Source organism: Phyllostomus hastatus, unplaced genomic scaffold (genome assembly GCF_019186645.2).
Source record: "Phyllostomus hastatus isolate PE091 unplaced genomic scaffold, TTU_PhHast_1.1 phas_contig_17, whole genome shotgun sequence".
Taxonomy (NCBI): domain Eukaryota; kingdom Metazoa; phylum Chordata; class Mammalia; order Chiroptera; family Phyllostomidae; genus Phyllostomus; species Phyllostomus hastatus.
Window position 1 is genome coordinate 265936 of NW_025333664.1, and position 26950 is coordinate 292885.

The window sequence follows — 26950 nt, forward strand, 5'->3', positions numbered from 1 at the left end:
CTGTGCGGCGCCCAGGGCCCTCCGGAGGGCTCCCCCCTCTACGCACGAACGTTACAAACAACACAGAGTGAGGGGTGTAAGGCTTGTATTTCAGCTCGAGTCCAGATAATATTCTCTAACTACCAGGCTAAAGCTGCTTTGCTTAGTTTTACATTTTGAAAAACCGGCTGCATTGAAAAAATAAAGGATTTGCTTTAGTTAAAGCTAGGTCATTAGTGTAACCACCAGGAGGCTGCTGACAGTCAGCGTCTTTGTGGAGGGTTTCGGGACGTGGACGCTCTCCTCACTCAGCATTCCGAAGGGCGCCCGCGGGCCGGTCGGGCTTCTGGACGCCGGTGCGGGGAAGGCGGGGTTCACGTGCCACCAGCTCAGCTGTGCCATCTGGCCTCTCTTCCTCGGGGGTCGCGCGCTGATGAACCCACAAGGCCGCCACAGGGGGCGCTGCTCCGCTCCGCCCCGCCCCGCCCCGCCCCGCCCCCAGGAGGACGCACAGCGGGTCCGCGGCACCTAACGGCTTTAGTGAGAAGCATCTGGGCACGGGACCCTCCCTCGGACACGCGGTGCAGCGGCCCACCCACACGTGGGTGGCACAACTGTCCTCAAAGCTGCTCCTCGCGTCCTCCGCAGCCGCCGCCGCTCCGCCGCACGGGGGGGCCGCCGGGAAGAGGGCCCCACGCGGGCTCCGTGGCGGCAGAGCGGTTTCGGGCTTAGAAGGGCTCGTGGCCGGGCAGGGGCTTGTCGCCACTCCCGGTCGGGGAGGGAAGGCCATCACCGCCGTTCTCTCTGCCGCCTGCCACCTTCGACTGCAAACGGGAAAAGACCGGGAGGACTGGTGTGAGGCTGCGCAAGCGGTGCCGGCAGGCCCCAGGCACCTGCTGGGGGCTGCGTTGTTCACCCTCCGCACAAGTGTGCGGGAGGTGAGCGCGGCCGGGCAAGGGAAAGGAACAGACCACTGGCTGACACGGGCCACAGGCTGCGCCCACCTCCCAGGACGCTGCAGCGGCCAGGGCTCGGCCCCACGGGCACCTTCCCTGGGCCACGAAACTGCGGACCGGGAGAGGCGGCCGGTGGGCGTCGGGGAGGGGTGGGCGGGGGCGGGCACCGGGGGGGGGTCTCTGGGGAGTGGACTGCTCTCTACCTGCCTGTGCCCAAGGCACACCGGGGTGTCGCCGCAGGTCCCCTCTAAGGACCCTGGGGCGGGCCCAGGGCTCTCTGCCTTAGCCCCTGTGACCACATGCAAACCCACAGCGATTCAGTGGGTCCCCCGCTGGGAGGAGCCAACGATCCAGGCAGTTACCTTTATGGTCCCAACTCGGTCCTCCAGGGACTTGAAGGTGGCAGAATTCCTGCACAGAAAGAGGAAGCGGGGGTCAGTGCAAGGAGCACACGGCTGTGTTGCCCCCGGACTCCAGGGCCTCGAGAGTGGGGTCGTCCACCACACAGAGCCCTGACAGCACCCTGAGGTCTCGCTATGAGAACAAGACTCGCCACAAGAAGGGGCGGGGCCACCCCTTCCACAGAACCCAGCCAAGACCGTTCCGGAGGCATCGCCAGGTCCCAGCCAGGTTGGCCACACCTGCTGACCCCAGGGACGCGACCTGCCAGCCACCAGCTGGTGGGGCCCCGGCTCCCCGTGCAGGGCTGCAGGCCCCTCCACTGGGCTGAGGGCGGGCGCAGGCCCGCCTCTGCTGCGCCCTCGCCACACCTGTGCCGGGGGAGGGAAAGCCGGGTGTGCGCTCCACACGCGTCTGTTTCGGGATGAAGCCACGGGAGCCCCCCGGGGCCAGAGAGCGAGGAGCAGGCAGGAGGACAGCGCAAGCAGTCCCAGTTCCACCGGCACCCGCCTACACCAACACGGGCCCAGGTCGCACACCCAGGCAGGGACCCCCAGAGAGCTCTGCGGTGTGGCAGCTGCTGCTCCTTGCGCGGGGATGGGCTCCGCAGGGGGACTGGCCAGAGAGCACACGGAGCAGGCGCCACGAAAGGCCTGCAGGCAGCTGCAGCCTCCGGGCACCAGGCATGCACGGGGGCCGCTCCACCCCACCCCAGCCTGCGCCCACGGACAGTCCCGGAAGGTTCCGGGTGGAGCACAGAGGTCCCTCTGAGCTTTGCCCCCACTAGCTCTGTGGCTTGGGGGGGGTTTCCCAATCCTTAACCGACAGGGGCTGGCCGCCAGGGGAAGGCGGGCCTCGCTCAGGGCGGCGGGAAGCTGCCTGCTCCCACCCACCCCACCCTGCTCTGGGAGCTGGGGGCGCGAGCGTACATTACCTCATGGCGGGCATACTTATCGAGTGGCGGATGGAGTAGCCGCTGCTCGGAAGCGTGGTAAAAGCAGAGAAGGAAGCGAGAGTTAGGGCGAGGGCAGACTGGCCTCCACGGGGCTTTGCCGTGGTGGGGGGGGGGGGGCGCGGTGACAGGACCCGGACCCCAGCACCGCGGGAACAGACAGGAAGGAGCCTCAGGAGGCCCCTCCCAGGCGGAACACTCAGCCCAAGGCCCCCTCTCCCTCCCAAGTGGCCCCGGAGTACAACCCTGTGGAGGGAGACCGCCTGGGCTTCAGAGAAGTTTCTGGAGCACGTGGGGGCTGGGTGTCCTTACTTGACTTCACAGTGAGTTAAACGACGTTTTTGGCCAAAGAGGAACCCCCAGATCAAGTGAGTAGAAAGCACTTAAAACCAGAGACTGTTCTGGACTTGGGCTCCAGGCCTCCGGGCCAGGAGGGTGAGCCTTGAGGGCCGAGCCGCTCAGACAGGGCCCCACCCACCAGATGGGTCCCGCTGGGGCCCTGGGGCAGCCGGAGTCTCACGTCCCGCGGGAGACAGCCTGGAGGGACGGCCCCAACCCCCCTCGGAAGGAAGACTCGGAAGCAGGACGGCCGGGGGTCCACACGCCCCGCCCCGCAAACCCGGGTCTTGCAGGGAGTCCCCTCAGGGAAGCGCTCAGACGGACGGGCCCCGGGGGCTGGCGGGCGCGAGACAGCAACAGCGCCCGGGCCGGCACGTGTCGTCGTTGGGGAGATGACCCGCAGGGACCCCGGCGCGAGCGGCCGCCGTGTTCTCACGCGTGGCCGGTGCTGGCCCCGCCGCGCTAGGAAGGGGCACGTCGGGCAGTTTCCGGCCCCCCAGTACCGTCAGCCGGCACAGCACCCCAAGGCTGGCAGCCCTGCGGCCGAGGGGCCGCCCCCACGTGGGCCGGGTCTTACCTAAAGGAGGGAGGGAACGGACGGGCCCTGGCCGTGCAGCGGGAGGAGAGAAGAGACGCGGGTTAGGGGAAGGCCAGCGCCCACCAGCCCCTGCACCCAGCCCCCCACGGCACACGACGGCCAGGTGCGCGGCCCGCGGCTCTGCTCCGCCGGCGGGCTGGGTGGGCACCTGCACGCCCACACCCCTTCGCAGGCCGCAGGGAAGGCGCCCCACAGCACGGGACGCACCCGGTGGGCTCCGCCGCCTGGACCCAGGCCAGCTGCACTCAGCTGACACACGCCACGCACGCACACACACACCGAGCACACGCACACACTGCGCACACGCACACACGGCAACAGCGGCCGGGCGCCCTCAGACCTGAGCCCTCTGCGCTCCGGCCCCACCCCCGAGGATGACAGAAGCCACCCAGAATCGAGCAGTGTCCGAGGACAGGGCGCGGGAGGAACGGGGCCCTCCTCGCGGCCCAGCCTGGCTCGCGGCCTCTAGCGCTCCAGAGGCCGCCCCACGCGGACGCCGTGGGGAGCAGCACACGCCCCTCTCAGGGTCTGATGTGTCCTCGCTGTCCGTGGGCAGCAGGGCCGGACCCAGCCCCCTCCCCCAGTCCTGCCTCATGCCCATGGGCACAAAGGGCGGCTCCGCCCCGGCCAGGCCTCCAGCTGGGCAGCCGCCCTGAAGCCCCACCCCTGACACTCAATGCCCGTTAGGGTCCCAGCCCTGAACGTCCGGCCTGCACCTCCCGAACCTGGCTGCCGTTCAGGTGGTGAGCTCGCCAGCGGGGACTCGCAACCGGGGAAGGGAACGGGCCTCAGCCTCCACCAGCTGAGGCCACACGGGAGACAATGGAGCCACATCTGGGACCCTGAGAGGTCGGAGTTCACAGCACCCCTGGGAGACGGAGAGTCCCCAGGGCAGGACACACCAGAAGCCAGGTCAACCTCCCCCAGAGCCCTGAGCACGGCCTGGCCCCCCTCGGCCGCCGCCCCCCCCCCCCAGCACAGGTCCGAGTGGCACACACACACAGTGCCGCCGTGCCGCCATCTGCGGCCGGCCGCCAGCCTCTGCGCAGAGAGAGGGACCCACGGGGCCGCCCCTCGGGGGGGAGCGAGCGGAGGCGGCGTGGGGGCCCGGCGGACACCTGGTGCCGCACCAGCACTCGAGGGCGGGGGGACGGGCACAACCTGACACGCTGCTCGCTCCGGCGGCGCTGGGGCAGCCGGCCAGCCTCGGCTGTCCCTGGACGCGAGGCCAGGCCACCCGCGGTGTCATCCGTCTGTCACTGGGCTTACCACGGCACAGCTCAGGTGGCCCAAGCAGGTGTCCCAGTTCGCAGCGGTGGCGGCGTCCCATCTAGTGTCAGACGAGACGCGTTGTGGGAACTCGCCCAGGCGAGCACGGGCCCAGCGGGGGGAGCCACCACAGACCCTCCTGGCCGGCAGCGCAGGGCCACAGTCGGGAAGTGGCGGAGGGGGGAGCCTCAGGCACCCAGGTCACGGCTGCGCCGGGCAAGACCTGCATCTACAGGGCGACCCACGGGGACCGCCCGCTGCTCAGGAGCCCAGCCAGAGCCCGGGGTGCGAGGGCCCGGAGGGAACACACGGTCCACCCACAGACTGCTCGGCCTCTCTGCGGCTGGAGGGTCTCAAGCACAGAGCTGGGGAGGCCGAGCTCCTCGGACCGCCAGAGGAGGGCGAGCAGGGCACCGGCACACACCACCTCGCACTGGGCGGCTGGTGCCTGGGCCGCTGGTGTTTGTCTTTGTCTCCAGCTGGGTGGGGACTGCCGGACTGGCGGGCAGGGAGATGCTGAATCTAAGCAGGGCAGGGGTGAGGGGTCAGAGTGCGGTGCCCCCCCAGCCCGCCAAGCCCAGGAGCAACACCACCCCGTGACCCTCTCAGGGCGAGGTGACGCTGCACAGAAGCATTTCCGGACACAGGGGGGAAGGGGCGTGGCCCCAAGGGTGGGGCCCGACCTGCACCCCACACTGCCACTCACTGACCTGCGTCCCGTCCAGCCGAGGGCACAGCTGAGGGCAGGTGCTGCCCCGCAGCCAGCGAGGGCCTGGGCCACACCACACTCCCTGGCCCCAGGCCATGCTCAAGAGCCACCTCCGGGGGCCGTCAAGGTCTGGTCAGCCTTGCGCAGCACATTTAGCTGGGGGCCTCAGTGTGTGGCCTGGGCCGGGCACAGTCCCCAAGGAAACCCCAAGCCTGCCCAGGGCAGGGCCTAGTGGCCAGCCTGCCCGCACACCTGTCCCCCCGGACGCCAGGCCCCAGGACGGAGTCACTCTGTTCCCACAGAACCGCAGGGAGCAGAGCCGCCCTCCCCCAGCGCCGCAGAGCTGCCTGCACCCAAGGGGCCACGGACCAGCTGGGCCGGGCTGCTGAGGGCCCCCACGGGACCTCCACCACAGGGCGTCCAACTTTGTGGTGTCTCCGGGCCACACACCGAACACACGAACACCAGTGACAACTGCTGCACAAAGGAAAGGCCCGTGGGTTGTCTCGGTGACACTGCCACCACGGAGAAGCCACGAGCCTCGCGTGACCATCCTAGGCACGCCACGGCCTCCGTGTGCGACCACCGAGGCAGGGAGGGCCCGCGTCTAGGCGGCACAACGCCCCTGACGTGCCCCACGCTTTCATTGTGACGTGGCACGAGAGGCCACGCGGCCGGCCGGGCAGGGGTGCGAGGCCACACTCGAGAGACGCGCGCACCAGCGTCTGGCGCGACGGGAGCGGCAGCAGGTCCCAGCGAGCGCTCCAGCCGCTCTTCCGACACGCTGGCCCTGACTGTACTCTCGGCGTGTCCGCTCCTGAAGAGGGCTGCTCGCAAATGCGGGCGCCGCCAGGCAGCAGCGGCACCAGGGAGGCACGGCCGTGAGGCGAGGGCGCCCGTCCGTCCCTGGGGAGACGGGACCGCGAAGAGACAGGCCCCGCTTCCCTCCGGGCGGGGCGTCGGGTCGGGGCGCAGGTCCGCGCACTCCTCCTGGGAGTCGGCCGGTGACGCGTTCGCGTCGACCGGAAAGGAGCCACAAACACAGCGAAAGTAGTGGTTTGTTCCCAGAAATTTTTCGAGTCTGTCTTCCAATCCTTGCGTCCAACCGAAAAGCAAGGCGGCGTGGTTTCCGCCATTCACGGGGCTGTGGTCAGCCAACGGGGGCGGGGGGCGGGAGACGGGGACGCGTGGAGTTGTCTGCCCCGGGGTGAGCTCGCCCGAGCTCCGGCTTCGCCTGCACCGCTGCTCTGGTTTGGAGCGCGGTGCTGAGGAGCCGGCTTCACCCGGACGACGCCACCAAAGATGCCGGAGCTGTAAGCCAGTTTTGATGGTCGAGTTCCGGCACAAATTTGTGCTTTGATACCACAAATGGCTGCACAACGTGTCGCAGATCACAAAGTCTGTCCAGCGTGTGGCCCGGACGGGGCCACCGCACCTCCAAGAAGCAAGTGACGTCGCCCCGGTCAGCATCGGTGCCTCGAAGGAAGTCCGGGCACCGGCGCGGCCCCTTGGCTCCCACGGAGTTCAGTCCCGAGGAGGATCTGCGTGACGTCACCCACTCTTAAAGCTTCTGTGCACAGAGTTTCCTCGACATACGACGCGATGACACTTCACACAGACCGACGTGTGGGCAGCAACTGCACTGTTTCCTGTCGCCCTCGCCGGCCCCTCCCTCCCCTGCATCGCCCCGGGGCGCCAGGCCAGCGGGAGGAGCGGCAGCAGACAAAGTGACCGAGGACAGAGACGGCCCCGGGAACGCGCTTCTCTCTGCCCTGCCCACCCCCGGACGCGGCTGCGTCTGTCAGCGGCACGACCACCCACATCTTCAGCGACAGCACCTCCGCCACCAACTCCTCCAACGAGAACGGCCAGCGAGCCGTGTCCGTGGCATCGGCGCGAACACCTGTCGCCAAAGCACGAAACCAAAAACCCGCAGCTTAGCTCTCCGGACGTCCCCCGGCTGACCCTCCGTCTCTGCAGCTCCCCTGGCCGGGCCGCTGTCCGGCGAGACCGACCGAGTCAGAGACACCCGTCCTTCAGGGCCAGCGACGGCGGCCGCGCCTTCTCCGCGCTGCTTCACGGGGGCGCCACCGGCGCGAGCCCCGACTTTGCTCCTATCGCACGTGCTGCCACGCACCCAGCTCTGACGGTGGGTGGGTGGGTGGGGTGCACCGAGCTGCGGGTGTCTGAAAGACTCCGTTGAGACACTCTTCTCCGTGCCGCTGTTCCGCCCTCACGACACGGCCCTTCACGCACATCGAGCCTGGCGGCACGTCCTTGCACGGAGCGCTCCTCTGACTGCAGTCCCTGAAGATGCGCACAGACTCCCCACATTACTACTCGCCTCGGCAGAAAAGTGGCCACCTGTCCGCTTCTCACGGAGCAGCCCTCCTCCGTCTGCAGTCACTCTCTTTTTGGCTTCTCCTCCACTCTCAGACGTTGCAGAGGCGACGCTGGGATAAAACCCAGTGACCACAAGGGACTCCACGCCCTTCTGTCAGGAAAACTGACGGACAGGAGGAGGGAAAGCAAGGTCTGGGCCCCCCCACCATCCCCCGGCTGCTGACGCGGGGCGAGGCGGCAGTGGGCGGGCGCCGCGGAGGCGTGGGAGCACCTTCTGCAGCCAGGTCCGGGGGCTGACCGGACCTCTACCACGAAGCGCCGCCGCCACGGGGGCGGGCCAAGACGCTGCTGGGAGGCGCGGCCTCGTGAGGGCACCGCAAGCACAGGCAGCGCCTGGCGGTCAGGCCCAGGCCTGCGCCGGGAGAGCCCACGCCGGAGGCCGCGCCCTGCCGCAGAACTGAAGGCACACGTACGTGCGAAGAGCGGGCACACGCGTGTGTTTATTCTACGTGACACCGCAGCACGTACTCACACACAAAAAAACACGCTGATGTTTTAAGAAAATTTACACTTTTGTGTGGGGCCACGGTCCCAGCCATCCTGGGCCGCAGGCTGGACACCCCTGCCCTAGGGATCAGACACCCGAACACCTCCGGGCGGAGGGGCAGCGGCAGAGGGCGGGGCCTCACCTCATGTCCCCGAGCTTCCTGCTGATGGCCGAGCCCACCGTGGACAGGGCAGCCGACGTCTTCTGTCCCGCCTGAGAGAGCGTTTCCTGCGTCTTCTTGTAGCTGGGGAGAGGAGACACAGGTAAACCCACCACGCCCGAGGGGCACCCACCACCCGCATCCGCAGCCAAGGACCACAGCGCCCAGACAGCACAGAGCGGCCGGCTGCCCGTGGGGCCCCAGAAGGGAGCAGCCACAGGCCGTGGCCCCCAGGCCTGCGGCCGCCCTGAGTTGTCTCGTTTTGTTTCCAAGATTTTTTCACTTTTTTTTTTAGACATAAGGGAAGGGACGGAAAAAGAGAGGGAGAGAAATACCAATGTGTGGCTGCCTCTCGCACACCCCCTGCTGGGGACCTGGCCTGCAACCCAGGCCTGCGCCCTGACTGGGAATCGAACTGGTGACCCTTCGGTGTGCAGGCTGGTGCTGCATCCACGGAGCCACCCCAGCCTCCAGGGGAGCCCTGGGTTCTGACCTCACTCTGACTCCACAGCTCCCCACCTCTCCCAGCCCCCGCCAGCCCCACTCGCTCGTCTTCTCGCAGCAACTCCGGCTCTTGGGAAGCAGCGCCTGGGGCTGCAGAGGCCCTGGGTCCGGGCCGAAGCCAGAAACGTCCTCCGGGCTCCCAGCTGCCGCCCGCAGCCAGCTTCCCCCGCTGTCGCCCAGGAGGCAGCCCCCACAGCCCAGGCCCAGTGCCGACAGGGCAGCAGCGGCCCCTCCCACCTGCCCCCTGCCACGCCGTCCCACCACGCCTGCTCGGACCTGCGGGAGCCCCCACCTCGTGCCACCGTTCTCAGCTCCAGGGCCGGTCCTGGCTCCCAGTGAGGACGGGCCGGGTCAACCCCGACAGCTCACGCCTCGGGCCCTCGGCCCCCATCCAGCCACTACCACAAACACACCCCAGCAGCCTGAACCTCACTCAGAGCTCCCTTCTGTCCGACCTGGGGCCACAGAACAGCGGCTTGAGACGGCCGGGCTCTCAGGACGCCAGTCAACACAGGGCCTGCCAGCGTGCCCACAGGGTCAGAGAGCACTGGCAGCGGGTCTCCCGAGCCCCTCTCGCCATCCGCTCTGCACGGCTGCCTGCCGGAGGCCCCCGGGAGCACCCGCTGCCCCCTCTTCGGGCCCGCCTCCTGAGCCCTCAGCCTGCCCAAGCTGACCCTCAGACCCCACAGCATCTCTGCCCAGAGCCGCCACCCGCACCACGACCTGTCTCAGGGCCCGGCCAGCCTGCGGCAGTTGGGGCAGGCACCCATGGCACCGCCCGCCGAGGAAGGCCACTGTGCTCGCCCCAGGGGACACACAGCCCCTGCCGAGCCCGCCCCCAGACCTGGGCTGATGAAGTGTTCTTGCTCCAAAGGGAGTTAACAACGTCACCTGCAAGAAACAGCCTGCTGGGCACCTGCAGCCACCGCATCGGCGGCAAGACACCAGGTGCGAGGGCAGCGAGGACACGAGACGTCTCCTTCCGGAAATATGGACTCACGACCCGCCCGCACTCCCAGCCTGCCCCGGGACGACGCGCTCGGGAGACCGCGGTGACATGCGGGGGTGCGGCCGGGAGCCGGGCAGAGGGTCTGGGGACGGAGCTGCCCGAGCCTCCACTTGTGCCCACACGGCCAGGCCGGGACGCGGGCCAGAGAGGCCGGGCGGGGGCCACGCCGGGTGTCTGCGGTGACGCGTGGGGCCACCCGGGGTGGCGTGGAGGACAGCGCCTCGTTGAGTCCATGGCGCTGGGTGAGTCCCCGCCCTCCACAGGCCTCGCATCCCCGGCGTGCAGACTCGTGCCACCAGCGGGGACTTCTCCAGGAGCCTGGCAGGGAGGCTGCCGAGGGGGCCACCTTGTGGGGAAGCCCCGGAGCCGAGCCCCGAGACACACCTGCCCCCTCTGGGGCCCCTGCAGAGGCACCTCCTCCTGTGCCTTCCCCGGGGCTGCCCCAACCCCCATGCGGGTGGGCAAAGGGCCACGGTCCGGCCGGCCGGCCACCCTCACTCCTGAGCACAGCGAGACCCGGGGAGAGCCACAGCGGGCCCCCTGGCTGCGGGGCACCTGCCCGCGGCGCAGAGGAGGAACTGAGCACGAAGCCACTGCGGGGGCAGGAGGGCCCCGGTCCTCCGTGGGCGGGCCTGGAGCAGGGCCTCTGGACGGGCAAGGCTCTGCAGAGCTTCCTGTCCCCGCTGCCACCGCGCCCGCCACGGGGCCTCCTGAGCCAGCGGCTGCCGTGGGGCCATGGGGGCCCCTCCTGGGGTGGCGCTCCCGGGGAACACCCAGCAGGAAGAACCCGTGGGGCAACCGTTTCGCCATCGATGGCGCAGCTGCACCCCGGCCCCACCACTGAGCCAAAGGGGCAGGGGCCGGGAGAAGCCGCACTGGCAGCATCCGAGTGTCCCCCAGCAGCCCTGTGGGCGGGGAGATGGGCTCCGCCTGCTGCACCCACCCCGCCAGGCACTCTGCCAGCTGTTCTGCAGCAGGACCCCGGCCAGGCACCCTCCCCACAGAGGAGGCACGCCCCCCGGGCTACGCCGCCCCCCTCCGGGGCGCCACCAGAGAAACGCCCCCAGCCTGGGGGGGTCACGGCGACGGCTTTCCCACGACCGAGGGGAGGAGACCCGGGGCGGGGGGGCACAGCCTGGCAAAGCACGGCGACAGGCCAGGCCCAGGGCCTCAGCTCCTCTCGGGGGGCCCACTCAGGACGGCACCGCTCCGAGACGGCGAGCCACGGGTCTCACCGAACACCACCACCGTCTCCTGAGGCTGTTTTGGGACGAAGTCTGTGCTGGGACCTGCCTGGTGACAGCCACCGCGTCACCCTGGAAGCGCCGCCTACCATGGCCCGAAGGCCCCGCACAGCTGTGCTCTTCCCCCACCTGCCACCACGCCCGGCCGTCTGCCGGACACAGATAGCACCGGCCACGAGATGCCGGGGTCCCCCGGTGACAGGCAGGGTCTGCGAGGGCTCCACACACAGCCTGCCACCCTGGGGTCCCCAGCACCTTCGGGAGAAGCTGGGCAGCAGCCGCCCACTCCCTTTCCGCCCAACACAACGGGGTTCTGCTGCAGCCACACAGAACTTCTCAACAGGAGAGGAAACCCCGGAGGGTGACGGTTTCTAACGGCCGCCCCACGCCGTCCTGACAGGTGGGACCGGAGTGCAGCTCGGAAAAGTGAGCCTCTGTCACCTCGCCGCGGGGGCCCGGACCATGGGCCCGGGCCGCCCACACCACTCCATCGGGACCCCCGTGGCACAGCCCTTACCCCCGGCTCAAGGAACCCTCAGTACCAGGGCAGCTCTGGAGCCCTGACAGCGGGAGGGGGGTCTGCAGAGGAAGGAAGCAGGGCCAAAGCCCCCCAGACACCACCATGCACACTGGTCAGGAGGCACTCCGCCACCAGCCCCTCCGGCGCCAGGCAGCGTCCACGAGGCGACGGGCTCGGCGCGGCCGGGGGCTGGACGCCCTTCAGGGACTGAGCCCTGCCCCGAGTGTGAGGCCCAGTTGCACGTGCGTCTGGGAGGGAAAAGCAGACGAGAAAGGCAACAGCCCGAAAACACCGCGCTGGGTTTGCACGCAGCCGGCCGGCCCCTGCGGGCGGGGCGGGCCGGGACGAGAGGAGGAAGAGCGACAGGCACCCCAGCAAAGGCACTCACAGGTCCGACTGGGCCACTCGCTCGCTCCACTCCCCGAGCGTCTCAGAGGTCCTCACGTAGCTACAAGGGAAGGTCGGAGGTGAGTCAGCGGGGGCTGTTCCACCTCGGGGCTCAACTGCGGGCGGGTCCCAGGCACCGGCTTCCCTGCCAGGCCCGGCACTACCTGGGTCCGTCGACGGAAGGTGGCCCTTAGGAACACAGGGCCGTGAGGGGCAAGGGTGAACAGCCTGTGGCCCCAAGATACTTCTGCGACAGTCACCCTTCGAGACTCAAACACCTGTGATTTCATCGAAACGGACTTTTCCCAGGCGAGGTTCACAGAACGGCGTGAGCCTGCCCTTCGGCGGGGACCTGGCATGTTCGGTGGGGCAGCACGTCCCTCCCCCGCCTCAGGGGACGCGGGGTCGGTGGCCCGAGCCCCACCCCCCGGGCTCAGGGAGTGAGGCCCGCCAGGTTCAGCGGGCCCGGGGCTGTGACCACCCCGTGCTCCGAAGGGCTCCGTCCACTGGGGCCACTGCTGAGCTGCAGGGACAGCGGGAGAGCAGGTCCCATCCAGGACCCAGCGAGGCTTCTCTCAAGGCCAGACCCCGAAACGTACCCGCAGCCACAGCCACTGAGGCAGCTGGCTGCGCCCGCCCGCGCACACTCGGGCCGAGCCCTGGGAGTGCAGACGCACGCTGCGGGGTCGAGGACACTGGGCCCCAGGCGGCCACTGCCAAGAGGCACGCTTGACCCCCCCCACCCCCACGGCCCCGCTTCAGGGCGGGCACCTACGCGGGAGAGCCCTGCACGTCGTGCCAGCTGCGGGTCAGGTTCTGCTTCAGGCCCTCCAGGGCCGACAGGCCGAGCTTCCGCCTCAGCTCTCCGCAGTGCCGCTCCTTGGCCGCCAGCACCTGGCGCAGGGTGGCGATCTCCTCTTCCACCTGCACGGGCACGCGGGGACACGGTCAGCTGCCTGCCTCCGGAAGGGACCGACACCCCCACATGCTGCTGCGGTGCGGGGCGGGGGGGGGGCTCGGAGTCCCGCAGCTCGTCCTGGGACAGTGCAACGGCAGCTGGCGGTTCTCGGCAGCGCCAGCACCCACGGCTCCCGCAGGGCCGTCTGGTCCTGACGAGGCTGCCCACCCCCACGCCTGCCTGCAGACGACTCAGCGAGGCCTGCCAGGCTCCGCCCCGGGACTGGGCACAGCGGTCAGGGGAGCAATGCCCCTTCTCCTTGGGCCGGGTCTGAGCTCGGGCAGAGGGCGGAGCACCTGGCAGCCTGCAACCCCTGTGCAGCAGGAAGGAGGCAGAGCTGACAGACGGGTGCCCAGAGACCCAGGAGACAGAAAGACAGCCCTCGGGACACCTGCGTTCCCGAGGCCAGCTGCAGGCCTTGGCCAAAGCCAAACTCGAATGCACTTTTGTGTTTGCAGTGGTTTGAGTGGGCTGACAACCTGAGCCCTGAACCCCTCAGGTCCCGAAAAGGTGATGCCAGAAGGGGGCGTCCGTGAGAGCCTCACGGCCTCCGAGTTCGCATGTGTCCAGCGCCCCTGTGAGCAGCTGTTCTTACAAAATTTAAAAAAATAAATAAATAAAAAACACCCTCTTTAGAAAGCACTCATCTGGACTAAGGGTCTAAACACAGGTGGGAGGTGTATGCATCCCTTGACTCTGCTGTAGAAATTATCGAGTTGGCCAAAAACTTTGTTTTTTTTCCACACGATGGCTCTAGTGGTGCTTTGCTGTCTTTATCATCACCTGAACGATTTCGTTACGTTGCGGCGTGACAGCTGTCCTGGCAGTGTGTGTTTTAAAGACCTGTCTGCTCGTAGAGCTACGAGGAGGGGGACAAACAGCAACGCGAGAGACAGCGAGCGACCCGCTGGCCGGCTGCCCGCACGCCCCCAACCGAGGGCCTGGCCCGCAACACCGGGATGTGCCCTGGGGGTCCAACCAGCGACCTTCGGGCTTGACGCCCAGTCCACTGAGCCACACCAGCCAGGGCTCAGCATGCATTTTCTTAACACTTATCAAAATTGGTGAATTTTGGTGCAGCTGTTTTAATATTGCAGATGGAGGAAGGTACATGGCATTTTTGGCATATTATGCTTTATCATTTCAAGAAAGGTAAAAATGCAACTGAAATGCGTGGAAAGATTTGTGCAGATCTGTGCAGTGTGCGGAGAAGGTGCTGTGACTGACCGAACACGTCCAAAGCGGTTTGCAGAGTTTCTCGGACCTGCTGACGCTCTGGCCGAACGACTCCCTGCCGTGGGGCTCCCCCACACGCCGGAACACGTGCGGGGCGGCACCCCGGCCTCTCCCCTCTCTCGGCCGACAGCGGGAGGCGGCTGACACACTCAAGATATCCAAACCAATGAAGTTATTGGTGAAAATGGAAAAAGAAGTGCCTTTTACTTTACAGAAAAAAACTAAGGGCGCAAAGCCAGGGCTGCAAGGACGGTTCCTGTGGGACCGTGGGGCCGGCCTCCACGTTCTGCAGAGCCACGCCAGCCTCGGAGCCCTCGTCAGACCCGCGCCCCCCCCCCCACTCCAGGCCCCCAGGCCCCCAAGCCCAGACGCAGCACCTTTGCGAGCTCGGCCCTGAGCTCCTCCTCCTCCGCTTCTGTCAGACCCTCGGCAGCAGGCATCGGGGCGGCCCCCACTGTGTCGACAGGGACGTCCGTCATGGCGTCGGGCAGCAGACCTTTGTTGGGAGAATTCAGGTTGATATCTGCCAGACACAAAATGGGTCCAGAAGGCGCATCAAGGGAGGAGCCGTGGAGGAGCCCGGGGCAGAGGGGAAGGACGGGGGGAAAGGGCAGGCGCCAGGACACTAACGAAGCCTCTTCTCTGGAAGCTTCTGCGAGGACGGCCCAGGCCCCCTACTGGGGACAGCACCCCCGCGGGCACAAGTCCCCCCGAGCCAGAACTCTGCCTCGAGGCACTGCGGGAGCCAAGGAACCCGATGCAGCTGTGAACACGCGCACCGCTTTCCAAGCAGCTGACCGCCTGGCGCCCACGCTACGGTCACACACAAGGAGCATGCGCTGCCCTGCAAGGACACGCAGCACGCCTGCACACGCCTGCACACGCCCCGGCTGCCCTTTCCTGCGGCCCTCAGCACTCGCACACGGCCAGCACTGAGAACGTCGTCTCTCCGCCCGGCACACCATGAAGGCGCAGCCTTTGTGCGGCGTCTGGCCCCTTTAAAAGTAAATTAAGCAGCAAGCATAAAGGCTGGAGAGAAGGAAAGTGCTTCCCACTGCTGGCAGGCTTGTCCACTGTCCGCTAAGCACGGACAGAAAGCACTCGGAGCCAGAGATGCTCCCCTCACGCCCTGCCTGCACGCCCCAGCTGGGAGCTCCCTGGGTGCCCAGCCGGTGTTAACAAAACAGAGCACGTCCACTTGAAATCAGCTCATTCTGGCTTCTAACTGGGGTCGGCCTCTGGGGTTTTACTCCATCACCCGTATCCACTACGATGAACCTACTCAAATCCAGTAAACGCCTTGAAATCTATGTATTTTCCCCTATTTTGAAAAAATAAACGAGGGCTCACGGACAGTTTCTGGCTAGAAAGCTAGAACTGGGTCCCATGGAAGTCACCCCCTGGCAGAAACTGGGCACTCGCCGAACATGCCGGGCACTGCGTGACATCAGCCTCAGCACACAGTGCGGGCAGGGAAGGGTGTCGTCACCGAAGGACCCACGGGGAACGAGCTTGGGTGGGCCCTTCGCCACGGGTGGGCCCCGGCTCCCAACCCCACACAATCACCAGTTGGGAGCAGTGTGAAGACCGACCTCCAAGGGCCGTTCTAAAAACAGAAAAAGGTCATTCGAGAAGCAAGCTTAACACAGTGTCTGGCACACAGCAGGTGCTCAGTGAAGGTTCCCGGATGTTCTCGCGATCAGAATCCAGTGCTCACGGTGCTCAACTAACCAGGGACGCAACCCAAGCAGTGAGAAGCCTCCTGAACCTCTCAAGGCCCCCGCAGGAGCTTCTGACGTTCAACCACGGTGTAAGGAGACGTCAAAAGCAGAAATACCTACAGAATATCATCAGAACCCCGCAATTCTAACGTTTAACTACAACGCTGGTGAGAGCACCCTGTAATTACCCAGTGTAGTTCTGTCAACACAGAAATGTGGCAACCACCACCCCCGCCCCAGAGCCTCGTAGTAAAGGGAGACAGACTCTTTATCGCCTTCCCGAGATTTGCATATCCTGGGCCTGCGCCACACCCACTCCCGTCGGCCCTCTCTAGCTGGTCGGGTGTCTGTCTGGGAACGGGCCGGGTGCGCTGGGCGTGCCCCCAGCTCACGGCGCCCTCCCCCTCCTGAGACAACCTCGGAATAGGCTGCGCTCCGAGCAGCGTTGCCACCCAAGGGGCGCCGCGCCGAACGCGAACACGGTTCCACCTCCGCAACTCCCCGGTCCCCCGGGAGACGCGCACACCTCGGCCCAAGTCCAAGGGAACGTCCCTGAGGGCCCGGCGCAGGCACGGAGGGCGGGGGCCTAACGAGAGGCGCCTGCAGTGAGGAAGCGCAAAGCTCTGGGGCCCGGCGGGAGGGTGGTGCCGGGGACCCAGTCCTCGCGGCGGTCCAAGCTGCCAGCGGAAGACTCACGCCGCGAGCGGAGAGGGGCCGCGGGGTTGCGGGGGCGAGCAGAGTAGGGGGCCGAGAGTCAGAGACGCGACCCGGGGAGGAGCGGAGCGTGGGCCCGCCGGGCCGGGAGGCGGCGGGGGCGCCGGGCCCGCAGCTCACCTTGGCCAGCAGAGTCCATGTTCAGACGGCGGCCCGGCCGCAGCTGGACTCGGGGCCGGGGTGGCGAGCGCCGGAGCGGAGCAGGCAGCACTGGTAGACGCTCGCCGCGCAAACACCAGTCAGCGGAACCGCTTCAGCCGCCGTGGCATTACGTAATCAGCGACGCGACGGCCCACTTCCGCTTTGACTAGCGCTCCGCCTTCGTCCCGCCCCCACGAGCTCTGTCCAATAAGACAGTTGTTGGCCCAGTCCTGTCCATCTACTTCAACCTGATTGGCCGAGGCTGAGGACGGAGCAGGAAAGGGAGGCCGGGTTCTGAGGGAAGCCCTCCCAGGTCGGCTCCACCAGCGAGACGCACAGGTAGAACGGTACGCAGAGCCCGGGGGAGGTGGGAAGTGGGAGGACCGGCTAACATGGCGCCACGGAAGCCCTGCACCCAGGCCGCTGGCAGGTCTCCAGGGTGTTTCCCGCTGCCTCCGGGCGCCAGGGCTCACGCACCTGGATGGGTCAGATTCAGACCCCTGGCGACCCCTCCGAGGCCCCTGACTTTGGGGTTAGCCTCTCCGCCTAGTCTGTCCTCTCTTATTTTAGTGCGCCCATTTACGGTGGTTTTGTTTTTTAATTGTTTGGGGGTTGCGCAGAAAAAGGCGTGACCGTGATCCCTCCTCTTGTCCTGCAGACACTGTTGCCCTCAACGGACTGGAGGCGACTGGGTCCCCACGCAGGCACCGGGCCTCGCTCATCCTTCGCCAGTTCGGTGCGGCGTGCACTGGTGTCCTCGGCGTGTCTCGGTCAGCCGCCCCGTGAACCAGGTGGAGCCCGCTTGACCGTTTGGGAGACGGAGGTTAGGGCGCCTTGCCAAGGCCTTTCAGCTAGTGGAGGGGCCTCCAGCAGACTCTGGAACAGTCTCGCCTGCCAGACTTCCCAAAGGCGAGGTGTATGGGATCGTCCGGCAACCAGTCCCGTTCGAACAGCTCCCACAATTGCCCTTCTTCGTCTCCTCCTTGTCCCTAGAAGCAAATCCTTAATCGTTAGGCAAAGCCCTTGGGATCTGCCCATGCAGGGACTGTGCTTCTGCCTCCAGCCATGCCACAGTGACTCCCAGGCACAGAATCCCCTTCCTTCACCGAAGTCCTCTTTCCGTCTCAGCTCAAAGCTCACTGTCTCCCTGTTTATGTCACCACACACACCCACCTCTGCTGCTGCTTGCCCTGGTGCATCGTGGCTGTGTCCTGCTCTGGTGCTGTCAATTATATGTCTGCCCCATGCAACTGTTTCCGCTTCTCCGGAGTTTCTTGCTCAACCCGCCCTGGCCAGCTCGTCCCCAGAGGCTGGGGACAGCCCGTGGTCTCTGCTTCATACAGAGACAGGCAGAAAGTGACTGCACCACAGATAGTGGGGAGCAGAGAAGCTTGTCTCTGGTTCTGCGTGGCACCCTTGAGCCAGGGCCAAGGCCCAGCCCGGGCCTGGCTCAGCGGACGCCCAGCAGTGAGCGATTGTTGCGGGTGTGGCTATGGCCCCACATGGACACAGCACTGTGTGCACCCATTCCTTCAAGGCTGCAGTCCGACCGAACCCCTCTTGTAGAAGCCAGGAGTGGGCGTGGGGAGGAGACCCCCGGGAGTGGCAGCATCACAGTCCCGCAAGGTCCAGCTGCTGAGACTGCTCTATACCCACCAATGTCCTTTCAAAGCTAGGGGTAACTCGTTCAAACCTTTCAACTCCCATCTCTCCCGGAACCACCCCGTCACCCAGGCTGGGAGAACGGCACCTCCGAGGGCCCCACAGCCCATGTTCCCAGCATCGTTTTGTCATGTTCAAAGTCCCTATTACACAGCGTTCCCATTGCTCGGGTCAGGTTAATCCTCGCACTCCCTTCAGGAGCCAGGAGCAGACCCGGACATGCACAGGTGTCGGAGGGAAGAAAGGGAGCTGGAAGTGCCCGCCCCACCCCAGACACTAGGTCGGGATCCCCAGGGCAGGCCAGCTTTACTGGTTGGGGTGTGGGGAGGGGACTGGCCCTGTGGCCCTGAAGATGGGCAAATGCTACAGCCTCCAGGGCAGCTGGAAGTCCTCGGGCTCCAGTGGACTGCAGTGAGTCTCCTCCACGTTCTTGAGGTGTTTGCGCGCCAGGAACAGTGCAAGCTGCCGGCGGCGGCGCCGGCTCAAGCCCTGGCCCACCAGCCACGGGAAGGGGAGCCCGTGCGGCCCCCAGGCCTGCCCGTCGTCCTGCTCGTCCTCGCAGCGCGCGCGGTAGGAGCGCAGCAGTGTCAGGCACCACTCGTCGTCCACGCGGTAGCGCGCATAGAGAGCGGCCTCCTGCGCCAGGCTGCTGGCGCGCAGCCAGCGAGCCACGACGGCGAGACCCTCACGGGCCATCACGGCGGGGTAGCGGTGCTGCAGCAGGCGCAGGAGCAGCTCGTTGCCGCGGTTGCCCTTCACGTCGCCGGACGCCAGGGGGCGCAGGGGGCCCGAGGTGCTGACTACTTCGTCCAGCGTGCGCCGGACCAGCAACACCGGCCCAGGGTAGCCGCACAGCTGCTCCGCGACATTGAGGTTGAAGTGTTCGCGCACGGTGCGCACCACCAGTCCCTTCCAGCTCTGGGGCATGACCTTCAGGGCCAGGGGCACAAGGTCGTCGAAGGTGGCATCCAGTACCAGCGCACCCAGTTCTGGGTAGGTCATGGCGGCCCAGGTGGCTGTGAAGCCGCCAATGGACCAACCATAGACCACCACGTGGGCGGGTGGGAAGTGCAGGCGGTGCAGCGCGTACTTGACCACAACGTCCATGGCGTTGGCATCGTGCTGGGGGAACGGCTCGCCGGTGCTGGCCCCGAAGCCGGGGTGGTTCCAGCCCAGCACCGAGTAGCCAGCCTCCAGCGGCGCGGACAGGCAGCCCATCTCATAGAATCCCGCGTTGCCTTCACAGCAGATGACCAGGTGCAGGCCGCGGTCCTGGCTGCCCGGGTGCTGGCGGCGATCCATGAACATGGTGTCGATCTCGTTGCCGTCACTGGCCACCAGCTTGGCTCGCCGGCCATGGTAGCGCTCCACGAGGCGCTCTTGGCCCTGCTGCAGCAGCGGCAGCAGCGCTCGGGTCATCAGGAATATGGAGCCGGGGTACACGAGCCAGCGGCCCAGCGAGTGGGCCAGCACGTAGCTGGCGAGCTGGCTGGGCAGCTCACGGATCTGCTGCAGGAGGCACTGCATCTGGCTGCGTGACCGGCGCAGCGGCCTCCCAGGCGCATCCGCACCCAGCGCAGCATCCTGGAGCAGCCACACGCCGGCCGCAGCCGCCGTGCACGTCAGCGCGCGGTGACCGCTGCCGCCCGTGCCGGGGGCGCGCACGTCATCCCAGCGGAAGTCCACCGGCCAGCTGCGGAAGTTGTCGGTGTAGTTGGCAGTCAGGTAGATCTTGAACACTTGCACCAGCGCCTTCACAAAGCAGACGACACACATGGGTGTCAAGGCTGCTACATGCTGGGCGCGAGCCCTGCTTAACGCGCAGTCGCAAGGCTGGGTGCAGGTGGGAGGGCCAGCCCAGCCCAGCCCAGCCCAGCTGCAAGGGCGAGCACGGCTCGGGCTGTGTTGGGACGCGCTCCTCTGGGCTTAGTCTTAATGGCCTTTATGACCTGGGCCTTCCACCTGCTCCAGCCACCTTTGTGAGTCACTGTTGCTGGGGGGAGAGGTGACACCCTGTGATGGGCTCACAAAGGGTTCCCAGTCATGGACCCTCAGGTTCTGCCCCACCCCTGGGACACAAGCCTTAGGACCGGGGAGGTGGCCACACCCTCCCCACGCCCTCCTTGCCTCTACCTGCACTGCCCCAGCTTCACCCACCTGCCACCCATACCTAGAGCAGCATCCACCCCCTCCTTAGACTGAAGGACAGGCAGGTGGGAAAGGAACAGCCTCCACCTCTCACAGACTGAGGCCCGAGTCTCCCTGGGGAAGACTCAGGGTTTGCTCTGGGACGGTCCCCCCACCTGGGGGGTGGGGGGGTACCCACACTGGTGGGGACAGGAGCTGGGCACAGGCTGGAGCCACTTCGGTGGCAGGCCGAGGGAGTCTGTGCAGAGACAGAGTGGTCTCCCGCAGAAGCTGGGGGCGGCAGTGCCCCGCCCAGACCCATGCATGGTGCCCTGGCCCCCAGTGCACCAAGCAGCCCAGGGAGTCTGGCACTGCCGGCTGGCGGGGCTGCTGCCGGGGCAGGGCTGCAGCCTGTGCTCCCAGTTGGGGTTGCGGGTCCCACCCCCCCACACCTTCCTCCTCAGGTCAGGGGAGGGCGCAGGCTGGAAACCCCCGCCTGTGCTGGATCCTCTTTCCATCTGCTCCTCGGAGCGGCGGCCCCTCTCCAGGTGGGTGCTTCCTGGCCAGTGTTCCTCATTTTCAGCTACTGGTCAAGCCCTCCACCCCTGAAACCACCCCACAAGCGATCCTTCCTCTTTTCTAGAGGGCTCCGGTGGGTTCCCCTTTTTCTCCACCAGGGAGGGCCACCCCACCTGGGGGCGAAGGTGGCAGGGTCGGCGGCCACAAGGGGAGCCGGGGAAGAGCCAGATAGGGGCTCACACGGGCATCGGGCAAAGCCAGCCAGACGCTGCCACCTGAGAGCCAGGCCTGCCTGCAAGACCCAGTCCTTTGGGGAGGGCTCCAGGGCCCTCTCTGCTCCCCTGTGTCTCCGGATCGGGCGGTCGGCCCGTCCGCCTGTGCCGGCGGTGGGAAGTGGAGCTGAGGACATTGCCGCCCCCAGGGGCTGGCGGGCAGGAGGGGTCCGGGGACAAGGCGAGTAGGTTGGGCCAGTTGACCGTCCCCCAGGGTTTCCGGATAAAATACAAAATACCCAGTTAAATTTGAATTCCAGATAAAGGACAAATGCTTGTTGAGTACAAGTATGTCCCAAATGTTGCATGGGACATACTGGATATCCTGTTTGTAGGTTTGTTTGTTGATTTTTGCTAAATCTGGCAACTCTGCCCCCTGCCCCCTCCCCCCCGCTGCTGAGATCCAGATTTTCCGGCCCAAGTTCCGGGGCGGGTGGCTCTGCTCCTTGGCCTGGTCCTGAGGACCCAGAGGAAGCTCAGGGTTCAGGGGCAACCTGGGCAGGGGCGCCCCTTCTGCCCCTCGGACCCACAACCATGTCGCCTCTTCACTGGGTCCTGAGGGGCGGTTGGGGGGCTACCTGAAGAGGGAACCCCCGGAGCACCGCACTTGGGGCCCAGGGGTGGGTGGAGGTGCCCGCAGGGATTGGCAGTCCTCCCCCTGAAATGCCCCCCTGGCCCCGCGGTTAGGGGAGGAGATGGGGGGCGGGGGCATTTACTTCCCCAGGGACCACTTCCATAAACCCAGCTTCTGGGGGAGGGGCCGTGCAGACCCAGAGGCTGCGGCTCCTTTGGTGAGGCCTGAGGGGTGACCCAGCAGAGCAGAGGGTCCACAGCCTGGATTCGGGCAGACACAGGGACACAGTGGGGGGGGGGGGGGCGCATCCTGGAGGACTGTCTGCACAGGGTGTGGGACACACCACATTTTGTTTCGATTCCCCAGAACTCTCGTCCCCCTGGGGCAACCCCCCATTCACCCAGGCCCACCTGCCCTAGGCTCCCCATCTGAGGGGCAGAGGTCAGCCAGCTGGAGCTGCTGGCTCCCTGGGGCCATTACCCTGTGTCTGGCCTGGCCCCTGACCCGCCCTCCGCAGCCCTACCCCCAGCCCACAGGAGCCCGAGTGCCCAGAGCCACCAGCTCTGCTGAGACAGGAAAGCATGTGACAGGAAGGGAGCCCTCTTCCCGCCATCCCCTCCAGAAGAGCCCCCCGGACTGGGCCAGCTGCAGTGACCTCTCGTGCCCCCCATCTGCTCCGGGAAGGCAGGGCTGCGTCCCCCTGTCGGTTCTCCGTTCCAGGAGGCAGCCCCCACGCCCCAGCATCCACAGGCAGCCCTCCCCATACGCACCCCACCCCCACAGAGCCTGCTGGGCGCTGTGACCTCTGCCCTTCTCCCCCGGGCTCCCACCCTCCCTCCCGCGAAGGCAGTGCAGCACTCCCTCCGGCCCGGCCCTGCTGCTCAGCCTCCCCAGGCCCTGATTTATGCTGCCGGCAGCAGAGCCAAGCTCGGGGAAGGCGGGGAGGGAGAGAGAGAAGACCAGTCCCGGAGGCTGGAGGGGCCGGGCCAGGGCCAGAGCCCCGGCAGGGGGTGTCCGGCCAGTGGGCTTGGCCCAGGGCTCTGGGAGCAGCATCCTGGGCCTGGGGAGGGGGAGCTGAGTCCGCACAAACGCCTCTGCTCAGGAAATGGGGTGCAGGGAAGGTGGGGGCTGGCTCGGAGCCTGAGGACAGGAGGGGACGCTTCCTGGCGGATGTGGGGTCAGAGAAGGGGCGGAAATGGCCACGACAGCTGCTGAACATCTGGAATCACCGTGCTACCCAGCGCCCTCAAGGATGGGGGGGTACACGCCCAGGCCCCCTCTGTCCTGCGGCCCGGCAGGGCCGGTGCCCCCTCACCCTCCCCACGCTGTGCGGCCGTCATCAGGGAGGGGTCCCGGGGTGGGGGGGAGTCCAGAGCCCTGCAGCCAGTCCGCCGAGGCCGAGCTCCAGGGGCGCCGTCCTCACCGACAGCAGCGCCCCTGCCGCCGTGCAGCTCGAGGCCTGGCTGCTGCAAGGATCCCCGGGAGCCCACACTCGAACTTGGAAGGGCCCCTGCACGTGGGCCCAGGGTCACTCCTGGAAGCACAGCCTCATCCTCCCCCCCGCCCCCGCCACTGCCACACGCAGCACAGGGTCGGGTGGGAGGTGCGGGCTTCGCTGTGGCTTCGTGATTCACACCACAGCCAGCGGCCCTGCCTCCGCCCCTGCCTGGCCTCCAGAAACACCCGCCCTCCCCGTCTGCTGCAGACACACGCTGTGCAGGCCCGACTGGGGGCCGTCCAGTCACGCGCGCCCTGGCTGCCAGGGGGCACCCCGGGGTGCCCTTCCCCAGTTCCCTAGTGCCTGCCTCAGGGAAGGGGGTGGGTGTTCTTAAGGGCAGGAGATCAGGCTAGGTCGCTTTTCTTTTCCCTTTTTTAAAAAATTTTTATTTGTTTATTTTTAGAGAGGGGGGAAGGGAGGGGGAAGGAGGCATGAAAGTGCCAGAGACGCGGGGTGATCAGTCGCCTCTCGCAGGCCCCCAGCAGGGACCTGGCTCGCAACCCAGGCCTGTGCCTCGACTGGGAGTTGAACCGGCGAACCCCCATCACAGGCCCCTGCTCAGCCCTCCGCGCCACCCCAGCCAAGGCTGGGTTGCTCTTCTAGGAGCTGGTGCCGCCTGTGAGTCCTGCGTGGGTGCCCATCTGAAGCAGAGGCATTGGCCCGGGCTCTTCGTGTCTGTGGCCCTAACTGAACACGAGGGACTGGTCCTGACCCGCTGGCAAGGCCCGCACGGAAAGTCCTGCCGCCAGCCGCCCCACTTTTCGCTCTCTGCCCCCTGGAGACCCCTCACCTGTGGGACCCGCGCCGAGCGGCGGCCAGATAGAAACTGTGGCCTGGATCTCCGACAGCCGGCCTGACTCGGGGCGCGGCGGGGTGGGGGTGGGGGGGTGGGCGAATGGAAAAGGTCGGGGACCCTCCGCCTGCAAGCTGGGGCTCGGGATGCGCCGCGCTTCCCTTCGCCAGTGCAAGACCCCAAAGGGCGGCGACGGGGCGGGGAAAGGACGCTGTCCCGGGTCCCAGACAGGAGGCAGGCAGCCGGCCTGCCGGCTCGCCGCGGGCCGCCAATTCCGAGCCCGCGTCTCCCCGCCCGGAGGCGGCTCTGACTCCGCGGGGGGCCGAGGTCCCCGGAGGACAGAGGCCACCTTTCCAGGTCCCTCAAAGCCGTGGAACCGCCACAACGCGGTGAGGCCGCGCGGAGGGCGGGCGGTGTCGCCCAAGGAGGGGCGGCTGACCCCGCGGACCTCGGAAGACCGAGGGGGGACCTGGAGTCCCCGCCCGCGGAGGGCGCGAGCTCCGCGGGGACGCGCAGGGGCGCGTCCTGGGGGCGGGACGGGCGTTCCCGCAGAGCCCCGCCCAGCACAGGGTCCCTCCGGCGCTCCGAGCGCGGAAAGCCGCGGTATGGGGCCGGGGGCCAGGGCCCGCGGATCCGAGTCCTGCCTGCGCCCGGAGAGCCGGGTGGTCGCTGGCAGTGCGTCCCCGGCCGAGTTGGGGAGTCACGGGGCGCTGCGCCCGGCCCGCGGGTGGCGCGGGCGACCCCAGGTCGGCGTTCCCAGGGCGCGGGCCTCCCACCTGCCGGCCGCATGGGCTGAAAGCTGCCTCCCCCGGAGGCCCCGGCGACGGCGGCATTTTAGGCTCTTGAATGGGGCTCCTACATGGCCTTGAACCGGGGAGCCCCGGGCCGAGTGGCCCTTTCTGGAGACCCGGGCGCCGGGGAGTGCATGGCTGCGGGGCCCGGAGGCTGGGGTGGGGACACGGTCAGCGCAGAGCCGGGCGGGACCCTGAAAGGCCACGGCGGACCGCGGACGGGGCCCGCCGCCCCGAACTCGGGTCTCTGCCCTGCGGGGCTCACAGCCCGGGTCGCGGCCGTCCTTGGGCCCCGGCGCCCGCGCCCCCCAAGCTCGCTCTGAGCGGATCTAGGTTAGAGCCCTCGCGGCTCCTTCCCAGCCTCCTGCACAGATTAAAAACGGCAACTGTCCCAGAGCTGACCCCAGGGGACCTGAGCGCTTCCTCCCCGCCCCCTGGCGCACAGGCGCTCTCTGTTCGCTCTCTGTTCCCCGGGCGGCTGCGAGGCTCCGCGCCCCCGCCCTCTCACCCCGCCGTCCCCGGGGATCTGGCTCGGGGTCAAGCCCACCGCAGCCGGCCCAGCCCACCTCTGCGGTGGGCGGGAGCAGCGGCCGCTCCCCGGAGGCCCAGACAGGCAAGCCCTTCTTCCCTCCGCCCCTCCCCTCGGGCTGCCCCCAGGGCTCCGGGCAAAAAACGTGGACAGAGAGGGTAGGCGGTGAAGGGGAAGGAAAGGAAGCCTCACCCCAGCCAGGGACCGGAGGGGGCGGGCAGGGGTGCTCTGCCTCTGGCCCGTGGCTCCTCTAAGGGGGGCGCACGGCGACCCCACCTGGGCACCCCACACGTCCCGCGGAGGGGGAGGCGTCTGACTCCCAGGGGCCCTGTGTCAGGACAGGATCCGGGGGCCAGAGGGGGCCTGGGCTTTTGCCCTGAGCCCACCCAGGAAGGCAGTGCGTGGGGAGGAGGACGGAGCAGAGGACAGAGCCCGTTATTCCCCCCGCCCGCCCCCCACCCGGCCCCGGGGACCCACACTGACCGCAGGGCTGCCCCCCCAGCTGCTTTGAAGCCGCCGGAGCCGGACTCGGCTGCCAGGGGTTCGTGCTCGCCCCGCCCCTCCTCCGGCTGGCTGCGTGGGAGCCGGGGAGTGACCACAGGGCCGCGGCGGCCTTTGAAGTGCCGGGGCGCGGCTGCAGGAAGCGGGCGGCAGCCCACCCAGACCCCGGGCCCTCCCCGCCCCGGGCCTGGGCCCCTGCCCACCGGGCTCCCGGGCCTTCGCCCCTCCTGGCCCCCTTGGCTGCCAGGCATCTGTGGGGTGTGGAGTGCGGGGCAGGAAGGAAGGGGCCGCCGGGCGACTGGCTCCCCAGCCTCTGGGGTCCAACCCCAGCCCCGACGTTGCCCAGGCTCCCCGGGGGAGGCAGTGGGGCCGGGATCTGGCCCCTCTCCCTCAGCTAAAAATAGCGGCCTGGGCTCCGCGGAAAGCCCCCGGGGGGGGGCGGGGGAGGAAGGAGCAGGGCCCGCAGCCTGGGGTGGGGAGGAGGGAGGCCAGACAGGAAATGCCCCGCGCCCTGCCCAGCCCCAGCAAAGGCCCTGGTCAGCAGGTCAGTGGGCACAGCCCCCTGGAAAGTCCCAGGGGGTGCCCTCAGGCCCACACGGGGCGGGGGCTTCTGACCTCTCAGCCGGGCCTCAGATGTCAGGGTGGGTCCCCCGGCCGGCCGAGCAGACCCTCCCGGGCTGACCCTCAGCTGACCTCCGGCCGCGGGCACCAGGTGGGTGCGAGGACGGCGATGGTTCCTCCCGAAGTTGCTCTGCACGGATGAGCTGGACTGTCCCCCGCCGACGCCCTCCCTCGACCATCCCGACCAGAGCCGCTCCGCAGACCGTCCCCGGGGCCGGCTGTGCTGGTGGCCAGGGGCGGGGCTGAGCCTCTGCCGCCCAGGGCGATGCCCCCGGCCGTGCGCAGTGGCCAGGGTGCTGGCCCGCAGAAAATGGGTGGCACCGTGAGAGGGTGGCGTGGCTCCCACTTTCCACGTTTTTTGAGAGAAAACGACGCCAC

At 67.6% G+C, this 26950-nt stretch overlaps 2 protein-coding genes and 1 long non-coding RNA gene across 6 annotated transcripts; 1 reads left to right on the top strand and 2 right to left on the bottom strand.

The window, feature by feature from the left end:
* Window positions 1-68: 68 nt before the first annotated feature.
* TPD52L2 (TPD52 like 2) lies at window positions 69-16832 on the bottom strand. Of its 4 annotated transcripts, none has more exons than XM_045833184.1 (7): window positions 16665-16822; window positions 14487-14632; window positions 12691-12839; window positions 11917-11976; window positions 8234-8335; window positions 1298-1346; window positions 69-803 (listed from the first exon to the last, which is right to left on the bottom strand). In XM_045833184.1, exons 1-7 carry the CDS (start codon window positions 16681-16683, stop codon window positions 708-710), a joined length of 621 nt encoding a protein of 206 aa, XP_045689140.1. In that variant the 5' UTR covers window positions 16684-16822; the 3' UTR covers window positions 69-707. The 4 variants fall into 4 exon arrangements, with proteins under 4 accessions (XP_045689140.1, XP_045689141.1, XP_045689142.1 ...); XM_045833185.1 differs by having other exon boundaries at window positions 14487-14605; window positions 16665-16817; XM_045833186.1 differs by lacking the exon at window positions 11917-11976.
* Window positions 16833-16896: 64 nt separating this feature from the next.
* LOC123815023 lies at window positions 16897-17935 on the top strand. The gene is made up of 2 exons (XR_006785011.1): window positions 16897-17032; window positions 17344-17935. It is a non-coding gene; the product is annotated as an uncharacterized LOC123815023 (long non-coding RNA).
* Window positions 17936-18710: 775 nt separating this feature from the next.
* ABHD16B (abhydrolase domain containing 16B) lies at window positions 18711-20153 on the bottom strand. The gene has a single exon (XM_045833540.1). The coding sequence runs from the start codon at window positions 20121-20123 to the stop codon at window positions 18711-18713; it is 1413 nt and encodes a 470-aa protein (XP_045689496.1). The 5' UTR covers window positions 20124-20153.
* Window positions 20154-26950: the final 6797 nt, after the last annotated feature.